The sequence below is a fragment of the Pleurodeles waltl genome, chromosome 7, assembly GCF_031143425.1.
Source record: "Pleurodeles waltl isolate 20211129_DDA chromosome 7, aPleWal1.hap1.20221129, whole genome shotgun sequence".
Classification (NCBI taxonomy): domain Eukaryota; kingdom Metazoa; phylum Chordata; class Amphibia; order Caudata; family Salamandridae; genus Pleurodeles; species Pleurodeles waltl.
The window spans coordinates 357233977-357258709 of NC_090446.1; the positions used below are offsets into that span (position 1 = coordinate 357233977).

General features: G+C 42.2%; 1 protein-coding gene across 6 annotated transcripts in view; it reads left to right on the forward strand.

Annotated features, from left to right (window-relative positions):
- The window catches only part of NCOA6 (nuclear receptor coactivator 6), a 535183-nt gene that overhangs the window by 447305 nt on the left and 63145 nt on the right, over window positions 1-24733 (forward strand). For 3 of the 6 annotated variants that reach the window (XM_069243799.1, XM_069243800.1, XM_069243804.1), the window contains one exon: window positions 16960-17108. The exons of 1 other annotated variant lie outside the window; for it this stretch is intronic. In XM_069243799.1, coding sequence (XP_069099900.1) covers window positions 16960-17108 — 149 coding nt within the window. Of the gene's footprint in view, window positions 1-8056; window positions 8104-16959; window positions 17109-24733 lie in introns of all 6 variants that reach the window. 2 more of the 6 variants (XM_069243803.1, XM_069243801.1) reach the window with 2 other exon arrangements.

Consider the following 24733-nt stretch of genomic DNA (forward strand, 5'->3'; position numbering starts at 1 on the left):
GTAGTTAGGAAAAGCAAATACAAATATGCTTTTAAACTGTCTCCTGTTCCCAGCCATCTTTTCCAGGTATGTTTCAGGATTTACCCTGTGCCCTGTGAGTGCACCTACCTCACAACACCAGTATCCCCATGATCTGAAATAAATGGTACATTTCAGACTGCTTCCAGCTTGTTTGTCAGCATTTCCTTTTTGCAATTTGTGTAGACAAGAGCCTTGCAAAACTCCTACATTTCCTCTTCTTTTCTTTATTTTTAATCTATTAATTCTATGCCATTCATTCTCTATACTAAGTGTCCTCTGGGGCTGGCCAGCATTTGTTTTGGCGCCTACTGTTTGGTGAACTACTATACTTGCATGATTGTGGTAAAGTCCTTGAAGTAATAGTGTTAAGCAAAGTAGACATGGTTAAACGGTGCACAGGGTCTTATACTGCAGGAAAAAAGTTCTTCCTTAAGTAACGTGTGATATATAAATGTTGCAGGACAACAGATGTAGAACCACTGCCTGATGGACTTTTTGTTACCTATTAGAATATACTCTCACTTCATAAATCTTATGGGATTCATTCTAAGTGTAAACTTTTAAGTGTAAACTCTGGCACTGCTGCCAGAGCTAAAGTAATCATGTTTTCAGCTTATAAAACCCACTGTAAAAATGTAATACCAACCCAAGACCTTTTAGGCAGTTAAGCCACAATTGCTTAATTCCTCTCTATTTAACCTGAACAGATCTCTTTCTGTGCTGGTTACTAATCATCCAGGCATTGCAATGTGTCAGTAGTAATTTCTGATATTTTCCTGGGACCTCTTTGGAGTCATTTGCTCCCACCCAGGATTGTGACAGATATTTATTTCCACCTGAGGTTGGATTGTGATCTAGAGTGGGGTGAAATCTTGCCTCCCTTTTTGAAGGGTTATTCTTGTACTGCATTGTCTGTAGCAAAGTTTTATGTTTTGAACTCATTTCTGCCCCTCTGTAACCCATTGATTATGTAGGCATGTTCTAATTAACAATGATATAGCATATAGACCAGCATATATAATAATTTTGATATCATGTGAAGGATATTGTCAGCCTGGGTTTCACCAATCCAACTGGCTTATTTTGCAGCATAGGAAGTGCAGGATAAGGCAATGGGGCACTTGCTTGTTAGCAGAAATCACTTCTTATTGTATGTCCGAGAAATTTTGCGGTCCAAGCTAAACAAGGGCTCTGAAATCAAAATTGTGCATCTTCTCAAGCACAAGGTTTGGCATGTTTTATTATCTTTAAAAGTTTCAAAGCTTTTAAGATCAGACAACCACCTTTGTCATCATTCTCTTCCAGAAAATAGAAGTAATGCCGTCTTTCACAAGCATCAATAATTGCTGTTTAGCATATCACAAGATCGCTGTACAAATGCAAGTCACTTGAGTTTCCATCACTTCTGGAAAAATGCTGATATTATGTTCTTAAAACTTATCTAAAAATGATAACTATTATGTGCGTATGGAAGATTTATCTTTTAGTAGTCAGTTCCAGTGAGAATCAGACATATAAGTCTCTTTTTCCTTTCTGAAACCATCCTATCTGATAGAGACTTTTAGTTGCAGATTCCTTACCTTTGAATTCCCCCAGGCATCAGTCAGGATCTGGAGATTTTTCTTCGAGCAGTACCTCTGCGTGCCGTCAGGTGGCATCGGTAGCATTGTGTTCAACATGATGATGTTGCGGTCATATATAGGTGCCACCCCGGCGTGCTGACATTAGTTCTTTTCTTTCTGCGCCAGCCTACGCGCAGATCTGGAGAGAGCTACCTCAGTCACTTTTTGACTACGACGACATTTTTGTTGAAATATTTTTGACGAGGTGGTGGATGTGTCGAGGGATGTCCCGCAAGACCCGTTTTAAGCCATGCGACTCCGGTCACCAAATGGTGTCGGTGATGGAACCGCACCTCGTGCGTCTTTGGTGCCTGGAGCGCGATCTCAGCCCAAAGTCGTGCTCCGAGTGTCGTGCCATGAACCCGAAAGCTTTGAGGCAGCGGTCCCTAAAGCTAATGACGGCCCAACACTTGACTCCACGGCGCTCATGGTCTCGTTCAAGAGGAAGGTCTCGGGACCGGCCACGGAGTCACCACCACTCTTCGTCCTCGAAGTCATCGGGATATTCGGGTCATAAGAAAAACAAGTCGAAGAAGAACAAGTATTCTTCAACTTCATCTCGTCGCTCGGATAATGTGGCGTGGGAAGAGCATCGACGCTCTAGGCCTCTGTCCTCTGAGCCTTCATCTGGGGCCGCCTCGCGCTTCCCCGACTTCCCGGCAGCCAGAGCCACCCCTGCCCATCTCAAAGAGTTTTATGAGGCAATGTGCCTCATTTTTGGGCAGTCCGACCCACCTCCGGCACCCTCGGGCACAGGTGAGTTGGTTGGGGCCCCCTCAGGTTCGAAGGCCACCAGGATTACATGGGCCTGGTCTTGCCTAATCTTCTTCAGAACTCTGGGCAGAAGTGGTATGGGCGGAAAGGCGTACAGGAGGCCTGAACTCCACTTGTGAGAAAAAGCGATGCAGAGCGAGTGCCGCCTTGGAAATTCCAACACGCGAAACAGTTGACATTGCGCATTATCTACGGAGGGGAACAAGTCTAACCAAGGTTCTCCCCACTGAAAGAAGAGACCTTGCGTCACTTCCGGATGGAAACGCATTTGTGATCAACCATGCATCGTCAGCTGAGTTTGTCTGCCCTGGCATTCAGGGAGCCCGCCAGGTGTTGAACCACCAGAGAAATGCCCTGACGTTCTAGCCAAGTCCAGAGGCGAAGAGCCTCTTGACAAAGGGTCCACAACCCCACTCCGCCTCGTTTGTTGCAGTACCACATGGCAGTGGTATTGTCTGTGAACACCTGCACTGCTTTCCCTTTGAGAGAGGGAAGAAATGCTTTTAATGCTAGTCGAATCGCTCCAAGCTCCAGAAGATTGATATAGCGTCCAGTTTCTGCCGGAGACCAGAGGCCTCTGATCTCTGCCTCTCCCATGTGGCCACCCCATCCCAGGAGTGACGCATCTGTCATTACTGTAAGATCTGGTTGGGGAAAGGAGAGGGATCTGCCTTTGACCCAATCCCAACCACCACTGCAGGTCTCTCGCAGTTCCTTCCGAGATCTAAACCTTGTTGGAGAAATTTCCCTTCCATGATGCTACGCCCACAGGAACTTCAGGTCCCACTGCAAAGCCTACATATGCCATCTGGCCTTTTGAACTAGCAGGCTGTAGGAGGCCATGAGGCCCAACAGCCTAAGAGTCATTCTCACTGAAATCCAGGATAGCGGCTGAAACATCGGTATCATAGCCCGAATATTCTGGACTAGCTTTTTGGAGGATACACCCAAAACTGCACTGTATCCAGAATGGCTCCAATGAAAGGGAGCATTTGAAAAGGAGTCAGGTATGACTTCAGCACGTTGATAGTGAACCCCAGCGAATGTAAAAGGTTTGCCATTGTCTGGAGGTGGGAGACGACTGTCTGGGGCGAGTTCGCCTTCAACAGCCAATCGTTGAGGTAGGGGAAGACTGGAATCCCTTACCTGCGCAGATGAGCTGCCACCGCTACCACAACTTTCGTGAACACCCGAGGGGCACTGGTAAGGCCAAAAGGGAACACAGTGAACTGAAAGTGCTCGTGACCTACCACGAATCGTAGGTAACGTCTGTGGGCCGGCAAGACGGGGATGTGGAAGTATGCGTCTTGCCAGTCCAACGCTACCATCCAGTCTCCTGGGTCCAAGGCAGTTAGGACTTGAGCCAATGTCAACATTTTGAACTTCTCCTTCTTGAGGAAGCGATTGAGGGACCGAAGATCTATTATAGGGCGAAGACCCTTGTCCTTTTTCTGCAACAGAAAGTAGAGGGAATAACAACCACAACCTACTTCTGGTAGAGGGACCCTCTCTATAGCTCCTTTGGCCAAAAGGGCTTGGACTTCCTTGCAGAGAAGTGCCATGTGATCCTCCGATATGCGATTGTATGAAGGTGGCATGGCTGGACAAGATGTCTCCAAAGGGAGGGAGTAGCCCCTTCAGACGATCTGGAGAACCCAGAGAACCCACCTGTCCGAGATAATGGATTGCCACTGGGGCAGGTGATGGCGAATCTGCCACCAACTGGTTCCTGGTGTACCCGCGGACTAGGAGGGTTTGGAGGCTGAGGAGGCGGGGTGGGGGCATTCGGTGGACTGGGCAAACCGCTGGCTCCCTGATCCCCAGGGGCATGGGATCCCGAGTCGGCTGCCTTGCAGGGGCTGTACAGCATGCGCAGGTTGATTGCCAGGGGGAAAGAATGTGGTTGGGTGCCCCTTTTGTAGCCACGAAAGGGGCGAAAGGCTAACTGACAGGGTCTAGGAGCGGCCGCGAGGCCAACGTACCGAGCCGTGGCTCTAGAATCCTTGAAGCGCTCGAGTGTTGAGTCCGCCTTGTCTCCAAATAGACGTGTGCCATCAAAGGGCATGTCCATCAGAGATTGCTGGATATCCCCTGAGAAGCCAGATGTTCTCAGTCAGGCATGGCGTCTCAATGCCACCGTAGATGCAACTGATCTGCCCAGAGAGTCGGTTGTATCCAGTCCACAACGAATCATAAACTTTGCTGCGCCCCTCCCATCTGTCACGGCTTGGGAAAGGACAGTACGGGCCTCCTCCGGAACTCTAGGCAGCACCTGCGCAATCGTATCCCAGACAGTATGGGAACAGCAGCCCAAAAGGCATGCACTGTTCATGGGCCGCAGCGCTAGACTGTTGGAAGAAAACATCAATTTCCCCAAAGTTTCCCACTCTTTTTGATTCCCTATCCGGGGGTGCAGCAGGGAATGCGCCTGATGAAGATGAAGCCTGGATGACAGGGCTCTCAGGCGTGGGGTGTTGGGTGAGGAATTTTGGGTCTGTTGGCGCAGGCCGATGGTGGCGGGCAATTGTCCTATTCACAGGAGCCCCTGTGCTGGGTCTCGACGAAGTACCCAAAAGGACGTCCGTCAGTGCCTCATTAAGGGGAAGAAGGGATTCTGATGTTGAAGACCCCGTTTGAAGCACGTCGGTTAGGATATCAAGCCTAACCTCTACAGAAGGTAGCTCAATGTCCAAGACCTCAGCCGCTCTTCTCACCATCATGGAGTATGTGATGCCCCCCTCCATGGCAACGGTATGGGGAGAGAGCATACCAGTGTCAGGGGAGGTGTCTAGACCACTGGCACCACCCAAATCCTGTTCCCAGTCTCTTTGGGGGCAAAGCTGGTATTCTAAAGGGTCCAGCATCCCCTCTAAACTCTCCCCATATCCATGCCCGTAAGCATAAGCGTCTGGATCATCCCTGGGCCCAGGACAGCCCATAGAGAATGGAATCTGCATCGAGCGACGCCGTTCCGGCTCCGGGTCGTTGGGCATGAGAATAAGATCGATGTTGATTGTGGGCCTAACTGACGTCGGGAGCGTCGAGTCTGACTGTCTGGCTGTGGCGCGACCGGCGTAGGGACGGATCAGAGATTGGATCTGGAGGATCTAGAATAAGTCTCTACCAGATATATCGTTACCGAAGGTAAATAACTTGTACGATTAGACTTTTTTTCATATCTTTCACGAAGTTCGTTTTCTCAGTGAGACTTGAAGTTGCTTTTGTCTCTCCTTACGCACAGGTCATTTGGATTATTAGCTTATTTTGGCTATAGTGAGCTCGTTTTGAAAGTTGCCTTCCTTTCACAGTTTCAGACAGGACTTGTGGCAAGTTTTATACAATTCCTTATTGAAATGTGGTACTCATGATACGTCCTTTTATTCCAGAGATGCTGTAGTAGTGAGAAAATGGTCTTCTTTTATCCAAGACCTCATTCTTCCTCAGATGTGTATTATTCATAATTGTGAACAAAAGTGGGCTTTAAAATTCTTCCTGACAGAATTCTTCACACACATCTTTGTCATTCAGTGGAGCAGATACTGACATTTTACTCCTGAAAGCAGATATTAATAGATCGTAAATCACAGCTTTCACAAACGTGTCTCAAAACTAAGGCAGGTGATTCACCAACAAGTGTCTGCCACAAAAGATTGCTATTACTGATGTACATAGTCAGAAATTAAGTGACCACTCCTAAGGGAAATCATTTTCTAAAAGAAAGCATGGGTGGTAGCATTTAGGGTACATTGATAATCTATGCCAAACAAGACTTGAGTTGAATGTGCAAAAGAATCGAATTAGCTCTTGACATTGTCCAGTAAAACAATGTATAATGGAGTTGACAGTGCCTGAAAATCCATCTTAAACGTTTTAAATTACAGTGTATATTTAAACTTTAAAGTTTATTGGCTTCTTAGTAGATTACAAATTGTAATATTGGGTAAATCGGTTTTGTTATAATGCGTTGTATGTAAAAAAAAAACTAGAATTTTCTTATTGCATAGTACTTTAATTAAAAATAATAAAACAGTAGGTAAAATATACTGTGTTCAGTGTTCATGGGGCATTAGCACATAATTAGTTAGGAATAAAAACACAGTAGTTAATTGTGCCACAACAAATCTACATGTTACCTGAAGACATCACCTGTGGGGTGTCACAATGTTGCAATCAATAAATCCCAATTAGAGCGGCATACAACGAAGCAATAATTTCAGGAGCCAAGTGGGTTGATCGTAGAAATGCGTGGGTTATGAGTCTGGGTTTACGTTTGAGTTATCAATGCGGGGTGCTTCATCATTCATCATCAACATAGCTTTATTTCGGCCGAAGCCATAAAAGCACACACAATTTTACAAGAATACACAATAAATAAATGCATAAAATCACCACGTCAAATCATAATTAAAACAGTAATGCAGGTAAATGTATACATCCAAAAAAAACAAAAAAACAATATACAATCAATTGTCCAGATGTCACATTAAAGACGAATACGGGGTGCTTCTTCATTCTATAAAGACAGGTCGATTGCACACCGTATATCTGTCTGGCTAGAAGAAAAGGAGAATAGTCCACAGTGTTTTTCATCCATTTCATTCTGAATTGCGAAGCCTCAAACCAGTGCCTACCTGGCAGGTACGTCCCCTGTAAGGTGACACGTGGTTATGAACTTTTTATCTATATAAGAGAGCCAGATGAACAGGCCAGTGAGGTCTGTTTGGACCTGTTTTGTATTTCCAAGCAGACCTATCTACTAAGGTACTCTCGACCGCTTATTGGACACCTCAAAGATTTGTTCTTAGGTGAGGGTATTTCATGTGACACTTACAAGGCAACAGTTTGTGTTTATACTTCATAGACATTTACTTCAGTCAAGATCATCAAAGCCGCATTTAATCAGTTAAGGGGGATGTCTATGCCTCTAACTTCAAACGAGTTGGCATAGGCAGAGATGTAATAGTTGCCACTGATTGTATTATTAGTATCAGATTTTTTTTAGGCCATCGCCTTTCTAACAGTTCGGAAAGTTTAAGTCGGAAAGAGGAAAACGTGTGTGTACGTTCGTCTTTAAACCCTTTAAACGTCTTTAAAGTAAAGGCTTATGTGAATTTGTTGCAAATGCTGCCCATCTTGTTCTTATATGTTATGTTTTCTTGTAGTAGATCAGATATTTCCATATTTACAGCCTCTTTCTGTCAGGTAGCTAGACCAGTATGGCTACAAAGGTAACTCTTTCGCTTTTTTGACTTCATTACATTTGGAAATACTAGGCACAAACCCAAAGGATGTATCACCCTCATCCTTTTAGAGGTGGTCCATAAGAATGTTGTGATACATTTTGATAACTAAATACATTCTCAATTATAAATACCGTGGTTGAACTTAGTACATTGTTATTAATTAATTATTTAACTAATATAGTTTTTTTTTAACTTTATGTAGAAAATTGGATTTCTAATTACAGCATCACTCCTTTCAACATCATCCAAACATTCTTATTGTCTTTGCACGCACATCTTAATTGTGCATCAAGGCAACTGATAAATGGGACAGACTGAGTGTGGAATGGTGTATGCCTGCACTTACTTTGGGGGTTAGGTCTTGTAATAGCTGAGCAGATTTCTATTTTGTTGCAGGTTAAAAGCAGAATTCTACCTCTATAAGTGAACACCAGGGTCCCAAAGTCAGTATAAATTTAACTTTATTTCTCAGAACATTTTCATAATTATTCTCCTCTGTTGTTTGAACTTACCTGATCTTTAATGGCGCATGATGTTTGGCAAATGGATTATCCTTGTTACACAAAGAGTTAACTGTATATGTTTAGCCAAGTGAAGAACTCATAAATGTGCATCTTTAGCCAGTCAAAGGTGTGCAAGCTACTCACCAGCCTCCAATTCTGGTCTGGTGCAAACTTCTTTACTAAATATACAGTTTGACGTTTCTGATCCGAACAGATAATCTACCTTTCCATCGCTCGGACAGCCCCAAATGGCGGCCCTGCGCTTCGTTACAGCTTCTTATTCATATTATAAAAAGGTCTCCTGTTCATGGCTCTCTGATCCAGCTTTTGAGACTTATAACAAACCTTTGCTTAGAACGTTTATGCACATTTGATGCTATTGCTGCATTTTGACTTCGATTTTCTTTCCTGTACAGTCGAGTGCAGTGTTAAATGTGTTGCAAGATTCTGAGATTCTCTTCCTATTTTGTAAAGGAAATTATAACTTCGCCCTTTGATCTCTAAAGTCATAGCTGTCAAACTTCCATTACTTTTTTTTGCAGTTTTCTGTTTAGAAAATAATCCGTGTCTGATTTTGAGGGATCCCTACTGTAAGATCACAGATAAGAGCTGAGGCCACTGTGGTTAGTCAAAGTTCCAAACACAAGGTTAGTACCCTTAGCCACCTTTGTTTGTCTTTGACCTGATGAGGAGTTTCAAATTTGGATTGGTCTTCCCGTGAAGCCCCAGAACAGAACAGTGGCTCTTTGCAGTATTTTTTTCAAGTATACCAGCCATCTGGGTTCAGCTCTGATTTTGGTTCACAAACAAATTAACAACCATCAATGTCTTCTCAGAAAAGGTTGGAAGTACTTCTACAGTTAAGGAGGAGGTGTAGCGTAGTAACTAGAGTTGCTGACTTTGGAATCCGGGGACCAAGTGAAATTCCTGGCCCTGGCACTTAACTCCACCCCCCTGATTTTGGGCAAATCACTTTATTTCCCTGTGTCTTATATATGTATTGTAACCTGTGCACTGTATTTGTGTAAGCCCCAGTTGACTTATACAATCGTGTAGCTCGTCTCCTATTGTCCCAGTAATGTTCAGCTCTGTCTTGCTTACTATCTAGATTTGCGCTATAGAAATAAAAACACATACATACAACAGTTTCAGTTTTCCACTAAGGCTTCAGCCTCAGTTGTATATTCCCATCTGTTGGCGTTTGCTACTGAGAATGGTTGAATTAAAGTGTCTTTTTTAAAGTAGATATTAACCTGTGTTCAGCTGCTGCTCTAGACCGACGTAGCTGTACTCCACCTTACAAACACAGTTTTTTTTTTACTCTGTACTGGTTAGTTCTTGAATGTAAAATATGAATGATATAATGTATGTATAAGCAGAGATAGGTTGTTTAGGCTTAAACTTTGCAAAAACATTCAGTTATTTGTTTATTTATTTATTTACTTATGCTTACAGAGCGCACTGTTACCACACAGGTATCCTGGCTGTCGAATCTCTATTTGGACAAAGAACAAACTGCTATTGAGAAAAGCCAGATCACTAAATGCTAATTACAAGGGAAAGATACAGGCTTTTACAGCTTTTCTAAAATACAGCAGATCCTAAAGCAACTTGTAATTTATTCCAGAGCAGAGCCACTCTGACCATAAAAGCTCGACCTCCCCGTCTTGTTTTCCAAAATATTGGAACGTAGATAAGATTTGGAGTTGCTGATTGGAAAACTCTTCCTTGGAAAATACCTTTTTAATCTTATTTGCAGGGGCAAAGCGCTTTAAAAACTATGCAAAGTGATTTAATGGCTAGCCTTTGTTTATTAGAAGCCAATGAAGTTTCTTCATAGTCGGGGTGGAAGAGGATATTCATGACCTGTTTAAGCCAATTTTGCAGCTGCTGCTTTAACTCTGTACGGTCTACTTACCAGATACTCCGTTATTCCTAATAGAACATTGCAGTAGTCACGCCTGCTTAATAAAACACTTTAAACAATATAAGTTTTGGCATGGGAAGGCAGCATCAGCAGGAGTTTCCTTAGATTCCGGAGAAGTACAAAGTAGCAGGTAGCAGCAACTTTATTACAGTGGCTCTCCATGTATCGCTTAATGCTAAAGATGACCCCCAAATTGCAAACTGTCTCTAAGTCTCTTAGTTCATCATTATTTGTCAGTGACCAGAAATTTGAAGGAAATTTCATGGGGACTCTGAATAACACAGAAACGCAGTTTTGTCCTCATTAAAGTTTGAGGATCTAGTCAATTTACAATGCCATTAACATGAGTGTGGAAGGAGTCGAATACATTAGACTTATTGCTTTCTATAGACCGTATCAGTTGTCTGTCATCTACATAGTTGACAGCCCTGTTATGGGATTTAATAAGTGTTATTAGAGGCTACATATAAATGTTAGAAAGAACTGGCTCAATGCAGACCCTGTTCAATAGTTTTAAAATCAGAGGAGTAAGGGGGGTAAGGAAACCTCTTGGCAGCGATCTGACAGATATGAACACATCCAGTTCAATACTGTATCACTAATTCATCTCATAAGCTAGTCTTGCAGTAATGTTTTGCAATTGACTGTCAAAAGTGGCTGATAGGTCGAGTGGTATCAGAACTGCTGACTGACAGCTAACCACTCTCCTCTGGAGTTCATCCAATGCCAGTAGCTGTACTGTCAGTTCCATGCCCTAGTTTACATCCAGACTGCTCCTCTTCTAGGAGTTTTTGATCTTACAGATGTGGGGACAATATCTTGCTCAACTATCGTTCTAGGATTTTTGCAAGGGACAGTAGTAATGATATTGGTGTGTAATTACTAAGAACCAGAGGATCCCTGGGGGGCTTTATCAATAGGGGGTGACTATAGCCTTTTTCCAGGGCCTTGGGACAGAGCATATTTCTAGTGATTCGTTACATATCTGTAGTAGAGGAAAGAGTAACTGTGCAATAGAGGATCTCTGTGTGAGTCATAAGTTATTGCTTGAAAACAGTCGTCAGACATTGGTTCAAGAGATTCTAGCTTTTAAAAATAGCTAAATGGAATATCAGCCATGCTACAGGCGTTCAACCCTGATAGGATAGTCATTGTTTCATTTCTCAGATCTGATAGGCAAACTTAACGCCGTTATCCGACATTTGGTGAGTATTTCCAATGTCCTCTCGAATTGCATTAATCTTGCTCTCAAAGAATTCAGCAGAATTATCATAGAGTTGGCTGTGAGGGTTTAGTTACTTAGTTACTTTCCTCATGCACTCCGGATTTGATGGTTTGCGCACAATGTCCGATACTTTTCTTTACACTATTTGGAGCTTCTAGAATTGCGTTAGCATAGTAATTCGCTTTTTCCCTTGCAGTACTGTTCACTCACAGCTACTTTTTCAAATGCATGAATCGGGGAGCTTGATATCACATGCATTAGAAGTAAGTTGAAAGTCCAGTATCTGAGACTTTTAGCCACAAATTCCTTACCTGGATCTGGAAATTAACAAGCAGTACCACTGCGCACCAGTAGGCGGTGGTGTTTCGGCTCCATAGTGGCAGCTCGCCTGAAGTGACGTGTGCGGTGTCTGCATCGGAGCTGCCACAGCTACTAACTAAAATAATTGTTTGAGGCCAATCACCTCATTTTTGGGTGGCAAGACCTCTCTAGGGCACCATTGGGCCCCATGGGTGAGAGAGAGAGCCCCCTACTGGGTTTTTGGCAGCAGCATCACCCTTGGGGCAATTTGGGCCTCTTGGGCAGGTGCTGGATCCGAAGCAGTGACATCTGTGAGACCCTAACCTTCCTAGGCACCGAATCTAGTACAGCACTCCCAGCGCTACTGCCTCCCCATTTCAGCAGCATCCCATTGATTATGCCTAACTCTGACATGGATCCAGATGGGCTCCATCCGACGCCGGCTCTGACACCGACCAGTTCTTTTAGTTAGTAGCTATGGCAGCTCCTATATAGACAACATACATGTCACTTCTGGCATGCTGCCACTCTGGAGCCAACACCTTTTTCTTTTGACTGGCCTGGAGAGGGTGATGAATAGGATGGGTCATATGACCCTTATGGATGCTCGCATCCCCTAAATGACACTGAGGATGACTGATATGAGTAACTGGCAGATTCCAGTGGTTTGGACATCTCATCAGTCGCTGGCTTGATCTCTTACTGTACCGTGGCTACAGAGAAGGGTGCCTCATTTGCAGTGGTGGGGCGGAGGTCAGCAGAGGTCTTGAACCTTACGCTACCCTCAGCGCCAGTCAAGACGAATGTTCTTGGGGACCCAGGTTTTGTCACCCAGTACACAACTCTAGAGAGCTTGATGGTCCAAATCTCCACTTCACGAGTCAAACCTAGTGTTTGTCCCTACCACTCGACTAGATAGGGAATCCTAGAGACTGGACACTTTTGGGAAGAGGATGTTCTTTTCCACCAGCATAGTTCTGTGGCCGGTGAACACTGCAAGCCTCTTGGGCAAATACACCCTTATGATTTGGGATTTGATTGTGCAAGTGCTGCCCATGGTTTCAGGGGAGGCCTAAGCCATACTCTCCCAAGCTATTTCTGACGGGAGAGATGCAGCAAAGTTCACTGTCAGATATGGACTAGACATGACTGTCTCACTGGGCAGAGCCATTTCATTGTCTGTGGCACTAAGGTCCGACAGCAGGTTGAGAACCACTGGCTTTTTGGGGGATGTCCAAGCTTCGCTCATGCCCTTTGATGGCTCTCGCCTTTTTGGTGACAGGGCAAACTCTGTGCTGGAACGCTTTAAGGATAGGAGAGATATGGCCAGGTCCTTTGACCTATCCAAGTCCCCTCGCCAACCCCAGTCAGCCTTCCTCCCCTCTCGTGGCTATGGAAGGGTTTTCCAACCATGTTGATTTCTTCCCAGCCACCAAGGCTAACAAGCACCCTAACCTTTTTTTGGCTGAGGATGTGGTTCACACAGATCACTTGGGGCCTGACCACCACTTCTCAAGCAGCTGCAGCCTCCAAGCCCCTTTAGTTTCTCCTCATGCCAAACGACATCCAGTGGCTCTTGGGCCTCCTGCATCCTGCTAGTGATACACGCCCATTGTCATATACAGGCTCTGCAGTGAGACCTGAAATTCCAGTGGGTGCAGCATCAGGTGAATCTCTGCAACATGGTTGAGATCTCAGAGGGAACTGCAAAATGCTTGCAGTGGTGGCTGACGAACCGCGATTGGGTCAGCGGCAGACCTCTCTTCTTTATCCATTCAGAGTTGACTGTAGTGACAGATGAACAACATCTGGGCTGCAGCAGCCATCTGGGAGAGGTGAAGATCAGAGGACTCTGTTCTTCGGCAGAATCTGGGCTCCACATGAACTTGCTGAACCTGTGGGAGATTCAGTTGGCATTGAAAGCCTTCCTTGCTTTGCTAAGGAGAAGACTGGTGCAGGTTTTCACTGACAACTCCATCTCCATGTGGTACTGCAATAAAAGGGGCATGGTGGGGAAGTGCATCTTTTGTCAAGAAGCCCTGCATCTCCCGACATGACTGGAACATCAGGGTATTTCCTCGTGTTTCAACTTGCAGGATCTCTGAACACCAGGGTGAACGAACCTGGCTGTAAATGCCTAGCAGATAAAGAATGACGTCTTCATCCTGAGGCGTTGCAAGGTCTGTTTCTAGAGTGGGGAGAGCTTTTGTTAGATCTTTTTGCCACTGCAAAGAATGCTCAATATCAGCAGTTCTGCATGCTGGAGTTTCCAAGACAGCTCTTGCTTGGAAATGCTTATCACCTTCATTGGTGTGACAGTCTTCTGAAATCCTTTCTCCCAATATCACTCCTGCTTAGAGTTCTCAAGAAAATCAGGAACGACCGGGCCAAAGTCATTCCCATGGCTCCAAATCGGGCATGGAAAGTTTGGTATCCTGAGCTATTGAGCTTGAGCATCGGTCCTCCCAGGCTATTCATTATACCCCAATCTGGTTCAGACTTTTCTGATGTGCGCCTTCCAAACTGCTGCACAACTGTCCACTCGTTTGCTAACCATCAAGACGGCTTTCTTAGTGTCTATAACTGTGGCCAGGAGGATTAGCCTACAGCAGGCTCTCTCTGCACACTCTCCTTATACCACCTCCAACACAGACAGCTGTTAATTCAAAAACATGCCTCCTTCCTTCCAAAGGTTTTGGCGCCCTTCCATGTAGGCCAAAATATCACATTGCCTACCTTTTTTGCTCCACCTCATCCTTAAAGAAGATGAGAGACTCCGCCGCCTAGACCCTAACAGAGCATTTTCATTCTACCTTGCATACACAAAAGAGTTCCCAATGGGTGATCAACTCTTCGTAGGGTATGTAGGAGTCAGGAAAGGGAAAGCTGTGCAGAAAAGGACAGTCTCACAGTGGATAGTGCTCTGCATGAAGATCTGCTGCCCATTGGCCAAAATGCAACCCCCTGAGGGCTTGCATGCTCATTCCACCACAGCCAACGCTGCAACCAATGCGTTGGCTTGTTGAGTCCCTGTCCTGGACATCTGTCGGGCAACTACATTGACATCTCTGCACACGTTTACTAAACACTACTACAAGGATGGTCCGGTCCGGTCCGGTCAGTCATGATGGGCAGTTTGCTTGTTCGGCCCTGCATGACATCTTGGTCTAAAATTAGTTCTGCAGACCCACCTCTGGGGAGGTATTACTTGTGTATCTTTTCTAAGGTAAGGAATCTGTGGCTAAAAAAAGTTACTTACCTTGAGTAACACTTTATCAGGTATAGACTCGGCCCAGGCACAGATTCCTTGCTGATCCTCCCTAATCTGCGAACTGATTACACTGTAGGGTCACACTTTTAAAGGCCTTGGTCATGCATATCAGTCAGCCAGTGTTCCTACTTGTTCTGCACTTCTGTTGTGTGAAGTCATGAACAAGAAACTGAAGTCAGTGCGCATGTTTGGAGCTTATAGAGGCACAGGGAAGGTTGCCTCTGCCGTGGTCGCTGTCGATGTGGCGTTAAACGACACCACCTACCAGCGTGCAGAGGTACTGCTTGAAAAGTTCCAATCCAGTCTGATGCCTAGGGAAACTTCTATGCCAAGGAATCTGTGGCTAGATAGTCTGTACCGGAAAGCACAACTGTTGCTCTGGATCTTTAGTTTCTCCCTTGTACGCTAATCCTACCTTCCCTCTGTGTGTCCTCTGCACATCTTTGTGCATAGCTCCTCCTCAGATAATCTGTTTTTTCATTGAATTTAAACAGAGTATTGCAACAGAACTCCACAGAGTTTAGTGGAATGGCTCATACAGGATTTAGGGATTAATATGCATGTCAATATTGCCGTCTTGATACAAACGCTTACTGATCCTAAATGCAAAGTAAATATGCATTATGAAAATAGGTGCTTGAAGCCTTTGAAAAATAACCAAATCAACACAAGTCGAAGGATAATGCTGATAATTGTGAATAAATACATTAGGATTATTACAGTGCACAGGAACAATGTAAACCAGATATGTTAACATACTGTACTGTTCCATAAAATTCATGAAATTAATTGCAGTGAGGCTTCTCGACCAAAAGTTAAATACCATTGCACAATATCTTGTTAGAAAAGCATAGGATGCTTTGAAAGAGTTGAAAATAATTTTACCATGGTATGAAGTTCTCTTCATGCCACCTTCAGAATGTGATTTTAGTTATATAAATAGAAAAAAGTACCATCATTGTTCAACAAATTAAAATAATTAAATGTATTGGATCTTAAAAAGCAGTTTATTGTAGCTTTCAGGTCTTCCTGAGCGATGATAGACTGACAAAGGGCTTTCTTTCTTCTGCACGAGTGTATGACTATTTTAACACTAATACTGTTATTTTGAAGGGGAAAAAAGACAATGAAACATCGTAAGGCAAGTTTTTGGATTGGAGTAACATTGTGGAATAGTCATTCTGATATGATACTTGGGCTTTCATGATTATTTTAAGCATTGATTAGATTAGTTCTTTTGGATGCACCAGAATGGTGAGTGCTAGTCAAAGTTAACCTTCAGTCCCAAGGAAGTATAATGAAAAATAAATGAGGGGAATTTAGTGGAAAATCTTCTGTGGTTGTTTCAAATATTTTGTAACAACGTATATAATTTTCATTTTATTGAATCTTAATGCAAGCAGTTTTTTTTATTTAAATGTGTGGGAATGTTTTTTTATTTTGTTTTTGTGTCATTGGGTCAAGATTTGCTCAGGTTTCACCACGTATCACAAGCAAGAAATAGGAACTATTTGGCAATCAGGAGAAGGTTTAATTGGAACCTTGGATCTATGAATTTGCTCTCCTGTGTAATATATTAGTGGTGTTTTAGATTTTTGGATTCCTTTCATTGTTGGTAGAAAGAAAACATCAAAAGTGTTGGTATCGCCTGAGAATCACATTCTTTTTTTCCTCCTTGACTGTGCTACACACAGAGTCTATAGCCCCACGTTCTACTGTTCTAAAAGTCTGCCTTTGTTGTGTCACTATACCTTCTTCTCTTTTTCCTAGTTTGGTCTCTGTCATTATCTTTGTCTGCTTATAGCAGCCGCTTGCTATCTTATATGATGCTTTAGAAACACCTATGCACACCCCCTTGCTTTTAGGGTCCCAGTGCTGAAAATTCTTCATAGACTTGGAGGAATCAATCATTAGATGGCACTACCAGATGGTACCATTTTTTTAAGTTGTCCAGAAGTTGATGATTAGGATTTTAAGTACATTTACAGTTGAGTCAAGTTTAATGCATATCAAATGAAGGCCTGTTGCCTCCTAAAAAAATATATGGATGTACGTTTTCATTGTTTCGTTCAGTAGTGAGCCAAAAGATGTCCATGAAAAGTCGAAACTCTCAAGTAGACGAAATTCAAGGACAGAAGAGTCTTCTGCTTTGCAGGAAGCTGCAGAAAATGGCCAGCGCAAGAGGTCGTCCAGGCCGAGTTCTGCATCCAGTGCTTATAAAGGTGAGGTGTGCATCAATCTTAGAGCACAGACTCCAGCAAAGTTATGTTTGCACAACACTTAAAGGCTCATTTCATCCTTGCCTTTCCAGTATCATCCAGTGGGGCACCTTCAGTTCAGAGTGTCAATAGAAGGACATTGCAGCCATAGCTGTCCTTGTTTTTATGGGTGATAGCGACATTCAGCCCACAATTTAGTTTTAGAAATCCTTAGGTGAACCTAAAACTGAGATACTGTGTCATTTGCTTAATGGACCCAATTAAACCTCCGAGCTAAAAGGATACTCTTAAAAAGGGTATTTTTTTCATAACTGGCATTAATAAAAACATGATTGAGATGAGATTATTGGGATTAAACCCGACCTTTTCGTTAAATCATGGAATTAACATTTTTGTGCATCTTTCGGCAATTAAGAAACAAAAAACAGTTGATTCTTCTGACTCTGTCTGATAATCCTTTGTTTCCTGACCTTGAGTTGCTTAAGAGACACGCTCCTGCCGCCTATGTTGAAGCAGTAACAACGACTGCTGGAGTTAGCACATGAACCTTTTAACCAAATCTATGATATAAAATAAACCTGTTCTCTTGGGTAAACAAGATTAACACTCTTAGCAGGAGCCAGCAGCAATTTAAGCACCTCAACTTGGATTCATAAAGTAAACGCTTGCCTATGGATCCCGGGAACTGTTACTGCCGCTGATACAGTAACCATTCCAGTCTCGTGCTTGCTTTTTTCAGTTCACACTGACATGACAGGTTCAGGATTCATGAGGTGCACATATGCATAGCAGTGGAATAAAGTAACATTGTGATGTATTAGATATTTTTTCTCCTTATGGAATAAAGGATTAAAATGAGGTTAGAGTAGTACTTTCATACCATACTGAATTCATAACACCTTTAATACCAAGCAGTTGTATACACACACACTCCTAGAGCAGTAAGGGGTTAACTTATTTTATGTAGTTTCCAACTATACACAGCGTCTAGGCAAGTTTAAAGAAAAAACAACTGAATTTTACACCAGTATTTCTTTTGCAGGATCTTCCACATCTGTCTTTTGTGCACCTATGATATTGAGTCTTGTTAACTTCACATGAGCTCCTGGATTAACACAATACGGACTTTTAATTTTAGGAATTTGACAGTTTATAATCCTACCTCTCATGATTTTCGGAATATTACACCATCTAATTTTGTGTGTTTCACATTTTCATCTAATGTGAACAATTCATTATGGGGTAATACACAGCTGTTACTCTGGATCTATAGTTCCTCACTTGTACTCTAATCCTTCCTCTGCACATCTTTATGAATAGCTCTGTACATCTTTATGAATAGTTCCTACTCAGAAATTCTGTTTTTCACCATCACTGGTTGCAGCCTTTATTTTCATTATCCCCTGGAACAATTTTTTCATTAATTTTCATAAATTACTTAATCCTCTTTAAGTGTTGTATTGTCAGTGTCCCATTTTTCGATCTTGAAATGGTGCATTATTTGTGGGTGCCAGTTCCTAAGCAAAGCACATTTTTGTAGTCTCCATTTAAAAGTGAGTATGTCAGTATAAAAAGGTGTATTGACTGCACTCAAAGTAAGCAGCTGACAATATCCTCTTGCCACAGTTGACAAGACTTCAAACTAAATATTGCTTGGAGATCCTGCTGTTGTCCGCACACAGCAAGCTCTCCCTAAGGCCACAGTCGCTCCTCATACAGGTTGCTCTGAAATTAATCAGTGTTAAACAAGACATTTTTCTTTAAGAAAACGTGTACTAGAATTATTTTAGGTCACTGGCAGTTATAACTCTTTGTCCGAATATGCCAACAGCTTTCCCCTTCTGTTAATTGGAAACATAAGTGCAAGAACAATACATGCTTAAGACTTTTTGCAGTACTTAATCCCTGTATAGCTACATCTAATAATAATTTGGCAATCATTGGGTTACCCTTCCTTCATGGCTGTGATATGAGTCTAGTCCTGAGCCTTGTGTGCTGTTATTACGTTTGTATCTCGGTTCGTCTAGACATAGGCTCCAAAGGAGTTCCCTCTCTACTAATGCAGACCATCTTCCACAAAGTTCTTACTGCACATGTAGCTTCTGCTGTGTCCCCTTACAGTGCACATCATTTAGTAGCTACTTGACTGATACCAGCGTTTCTGTAACCGGAGATATCCAAGACAAGACTTGGTTTAATTTGACTTTTGGCATTTTGATAACTACTTCTTGAAGGTTCGGCAAGATTCCTTATTCTCTCTCTTGCCTTATTTTTTCCATGAGGTGGATCTTTGAGTGTTCTGTAGTTATGAGTCTTCTTGCAGTGTGAGTAGTTGGAACAGGCTCTCTTTGCTAATGCTGTTGTTTTGAGATGATTAGAACTACTTAGAAGAAATCACTGTTTTCTATAACTGATGCAACTTTGCCACATCTTTTCACTTATCCATCCAACAAATTCCATTATATTTTCTGTACAGAATCCTTTTTAAGAGAATGATCATAAAGTGGGTAAAGAGAGCGTCATTCACTCAGGGGTTTAGCCGCACAGCTGTTTCTAAAGGACCAGAAGCCTGGGCCTTTTTTTCCCAAGTAATATTGTTCCCATATTTGGCGAAGAATTGTCCATCTTTCGGTTTTGAAGCTCAGATGATTTTATTTTAGAGTGAAATATTTCTATGGTTAAGACCATTATAATTTTCTGAATACACATCTCTGTTAATGTTATAGGTCTTCCTCTCTTGATAATAGTAGGTAGGGGATTGGGGATCCAACTTGGTGCTTCTGGCACTAGCATACTTGTAGAGGATGCCAAGAACTCAACTGCACAAATTAAAAAGACAAAAAGGGCAGTATTCTTTTGCCCTTTATATCCAAAGTTTTCACAGTTTTGTTCAAGTTCGGACCTTTTTTTAGTGAGGTGTCTTAAATAGATTCACAGATACTATCCTCAGAGTGAATGAATCAAGATTTTATACATGCTTGCTGTTACCTTAAGGATGTACTGATGCTGAGAAGGGATAAGCTCAATGTTTCTGGAAAATTGCTAAATGATATTTCATTATGAAAATGACAAGATCTTGATTAGTATGACCCATTCTAGAACTCTAAATTCGAACATAACTTGCTGTGATCAAAGAAGGAGGTACTAGTATCCTATGTACTCATTTCATTGCACAAAAGAGTCTGGTGCTTACTTCTTTACTCATTTCCAATATTCACTTGGTAAGTGCAGATTCTGTTTTGACAATTACATGTGTGTAGTTTGCTGATGCTCTTCCTTAAATTCAGGTTCATGCCATTGCTGGATTTCTGGTAGAGGTTTTCTACTTTTTTTGGTGTGGATATCCTTCTACACGTGTGCCTTTTTATTGCAGATATTGAATAATGCTTCCTGACCCAGTTCAGCACATAACAGCTTGGAAACATTTTCCTGGATTCCTTGGGTTTACACACAATATTCAGGTTGTCAAAGGTTTGAGACTCACCTCAAAATCTACATTATGAAAATGTTTCGGAGGCCAGCAAACGTGTTCAATCCAGAGAGCATTTTCATTGTTAGAGAGGTGATAGAGGGGTGGAGGGAGGGGGCGGGGAGCATGAGTGGTCGATCTAAATTAAAATGCATTCCTGACACTATGGCTAGCCAATCTAGATGGCCCTCATCTGGTGTCCATTTGGTTCTTGGAATGATTCTTACAATTTATAACGTACAGTAATTGTTGCTCCTAGAAGTCCTGAAAAGACATAATTCAAATGCAGTATCAATTGCTCCCTCTAGGAGATCATGGGCAACACTTCTTAGTCATGGAAAAGTCCCTCCATATGAAGGTCAAAATTAAATTGCTTGGTTCAAAACATCTGCATTGTCAAAACAGAGTAAGAAAGTTAATTCTTGAAGATTTCTTTGATCTCAAAAATTCCAAATACGTCTGTAGTCCTATGCATAAATTGAGTGCGTAGAAATGACTATGTGAGGTACAACATCTTTAAACAAAGTGAGGAACACATTTACCTATTTTCTTTGATTTGTCGATCTTTTAGAGACATGTCAAATAGCCCTGTTAGCTACACTGCATTAATTACTAGAAGTTTAATTGATTATACATTTTTAGCATAAGTTGTCCTTGCCCTGCAGAGAAAATCTTCATTCTGAGGTGTTGTAAACCCGACTGGGACATTCCATAACCAAACATTTTTACCCAATTTTATAAACTTTGTAGTTTCTGGCCTGGAATCCACTGTGGGTGCACTACAGAAGAAAATGTTTACAGACTTTTCTTCCAAATGCTTTTTCCATAGTCTTATTTAATATTTGTCTTTTCAGCTGATCTTTTCTTACAAGTTTTTTTTTTTTTGTTGCAGTCTTTCCACAGTTCACCTTCTGCAGTATCCACACTGACTGTTCCAGGTCTATTTCCTTCTGAACAAACATTTCTTACTAGTGGACACAATGGATTCTTAGCCCAGTCTCTGCCCAACAGTCCACATGGTACATTGCCGGAAAGATGTCACTAATTGGACAGTCAATCACTTTGGATATGCAATGAGGTTTTTTTTTAATTGGTTTTCTAAGATTAATGTCTTTATTCTTTAATGTTAAGAGGTAAATGTGATTATTGGATCCCTTAACATAATCAGTTCCAGTCTTTGACAAATCTCCTCTGACATGTGCCGCTGATGATCTCTAGCTGAAATTGGCTTTAGACACTGAGAAATCTCAGCTACACTGAATACTCTTCTATCTCTTCATTTTAGCGAAAAATAGTAGTTCTTTTGGCCACCTCACCAGCGTCTATTATTGGACTTAACATAATGCTTGTGGGGATCCTACAGTTGCTTAGTCCTGCACTCAAGTTATCTTTCCACAAACAGAGGGCAAGTCTGACGGAAGACTGATACATACAGGAACCGTAGTACGATATTTCTTGACTAAGCCATGCACACACATTTATCATTTAGGAAACGTTCAGCCTTTGATACTTTTTGCAGATACGTTTTATGAAGCGTCTAGCTGTGACAATTTACAGATAAGTTGCCCAGAAGCGGTAGTATTTTACCCTTTCACTGATCCAGGAGCTCTTTAAAGAGAGCAGGCCTCCATCTGAATGAGGTAGAGCAATATTAAAGAAAACAAATAGGGAACAGTTTGTCATAAGAATTGCACACAATAGCATTTCAAACACTAATCATTCCTGCACAAGTGTAAATACTATGATTAATTCACAACATCTGGAATGTAAAACGGCCAAACCCTGTTCACGTCCAAAAAAGTGCCTAGTGTGTCTGCCCACAAACCAACACAATACCACCTAATTCTGTCTGCCCTGGGCAGGAATATAGCTGCTGCAGAAGAGGCACAGTCCTTTTCCCACTCGGAGCAAAAGGTAAAATGGCTCATAGGCTGAATATGTTTTCTATACTGAGGGCCTGTCCTGAGGCAAGTGGACATGTTCTCCATATATCAGCAAAACTAAAAGATATGTTGCTTATCCATATATCCACTTTTATATGCACAGTTAATGGGGGTGCTCAGCAGAATGAGCAGACACTCTATGGTCTCTTACTCCACAAATGATGCCCCATATTGCAAAAAATCCAATTGCTGGCACACTCAGTCACTCAATAAACTAATGTCATATGTTTGTTAATAATTCCTATATGATTGTTAACTTCAAAATTCAAAATCCAGGTTGCCAACACATGTTTTGTCACAGTCTCGTCATACTGTTTTATTTCATCAGGGCTTTTTATGCTGTAGTAGATATAAATTCCAGGCTAGGATAAGGCAGTATGTTTCATAAGGTGCAATGCCATGCAAATCATACATATATTGCGAGTTACTGTGCCCGAGATGAACCTTATGAATTACACTTCCTTATCCTAACCAGGACTATATCTACTGCAATATTGCAGCCCTAATGAAGTCAGATGGTATAGAGAGACTGTGGGGAAGCACATGTTGGCTGAATGGATTTTTAATTTTTGAAGTGATCAATAAAATAAGAATTACAAAGGACCTATGCCATTGGGTTATTGAGTGGTCGGTGTGCTGGCAATTACATGTTCATTGTATATGCAATCTTCTGTATAACCCTACATGAGTGAGCTCCAGTTATGTACATAGCTTGTATCCTGAAAAGCATAAATAGGAGTTTACTTAATCGTAACTAAAAGCAGAAACTTGCTGAATACACTTCTCACTAGAACGTTCATTGAGAGTTCCATTGACATCTCGAGTAGGTACAAATTATGTCTTGGGCTTTTGGTGTGTTAAAACCAAACACATTGCAAAGGAAAAGCTCTGAATCTGAGTCGGATGAGGGAACTTCAGTTCTTGGGGCAATTGTGGCTTCTGTTTTAGATGTCCTCATACATCCGGACATAGCTGATTGACAGAAAAAGTTACATTTAAGGGTCACCTTAGCCTATCATTCAAGCATCCAAAACCAATTTCATTAGTGTGGTTGTGTTTAGTTGGTAGTCATTAGAAGGCAAGACTGGCTCAGTCGACAGTGTTCTTCAGGGACCTATGATGTAAGGTGTGGGTTTAAGTTGGTTAACGTTGATGTAATTTGGCCATGTGTAGTTGGCGTACAGTCACTGCAGAGGAATTTTAATGCAAGATGTTCTAAAGGTTTATTTATCTCCTATTTAGATCTCGATGTTTGTGTTTGCACCATGATGGAATCCATGTCCCGTCCTCCAAACCTTCCCACCACCCCCCTTCAGCCAATCACACTAAGTAACATTAAAATAATTCCCTTTTTAGTTCACACAAGAGCTGAAATCACTTGAGTCCTAATTGTGATTAAGACAAGTGGAACTTGCAACTCGTCGTGCTTAATGCTTGAAGCTCTCATGTTTTCATATCTACAAGTGAACTAACTTCTTACCTTTTTGCCGTCCTTGGGCAGAAAAAAAGAATTGTTTTCTTCATCGTCAGAAGGACTTAAGCGTTTTATTTGGTTAGCCCAAATAACCAAGAAATCACTTAATCTGCACCTACATTCAATGGCTCTGTCAATCATTCAGTTGCATTTTTGGGCATTTACTTTCCCTTAAGCTGTATTTTTCATCAGAGGTTTAGTCCCATGCAATACTCTTTCCCACACGTGTGCTCTGTTATTAAGTGCGTGAACATATGGTGGAGGATATTTGCATCACATTCCTGATTTTTCTGCCACATAAACTGAGGAAAATGTATTTCTGTCCCTCTAGTTTGACGTTTGCAGTGGAAGTCTTGTTTAGAAAACTTGATGTTATCTACACAAACCACGCCGCCATCGACTGACCGGGATTCTAGTGTTTAAAGTTGTCTGGGGTTCGTAGATGGGTGACCTTCGTTCCCAGATGGCCTCCGCAAATATAAGGCAGCCATCAACCATGACCGAAATGCACCCATTGCCAGCACCTTTGCTTCCCGTCACATGGTCGTTTTTGCGGGCCTTTCTTGTCCTGTATCATAGACCTACCCATATATGTATGGTACGATTTTTATGAGGGGTGTGGGAAATCTGAAAATGACATTTTGTGTTACCTATTGATTTTCGCTGTGTTTTTTCTTCGTGTTCTAAGTTAGAGTCCACAAAAGACACTTGGCAATATGGGTATTTCAAAATAAAGGGTAAG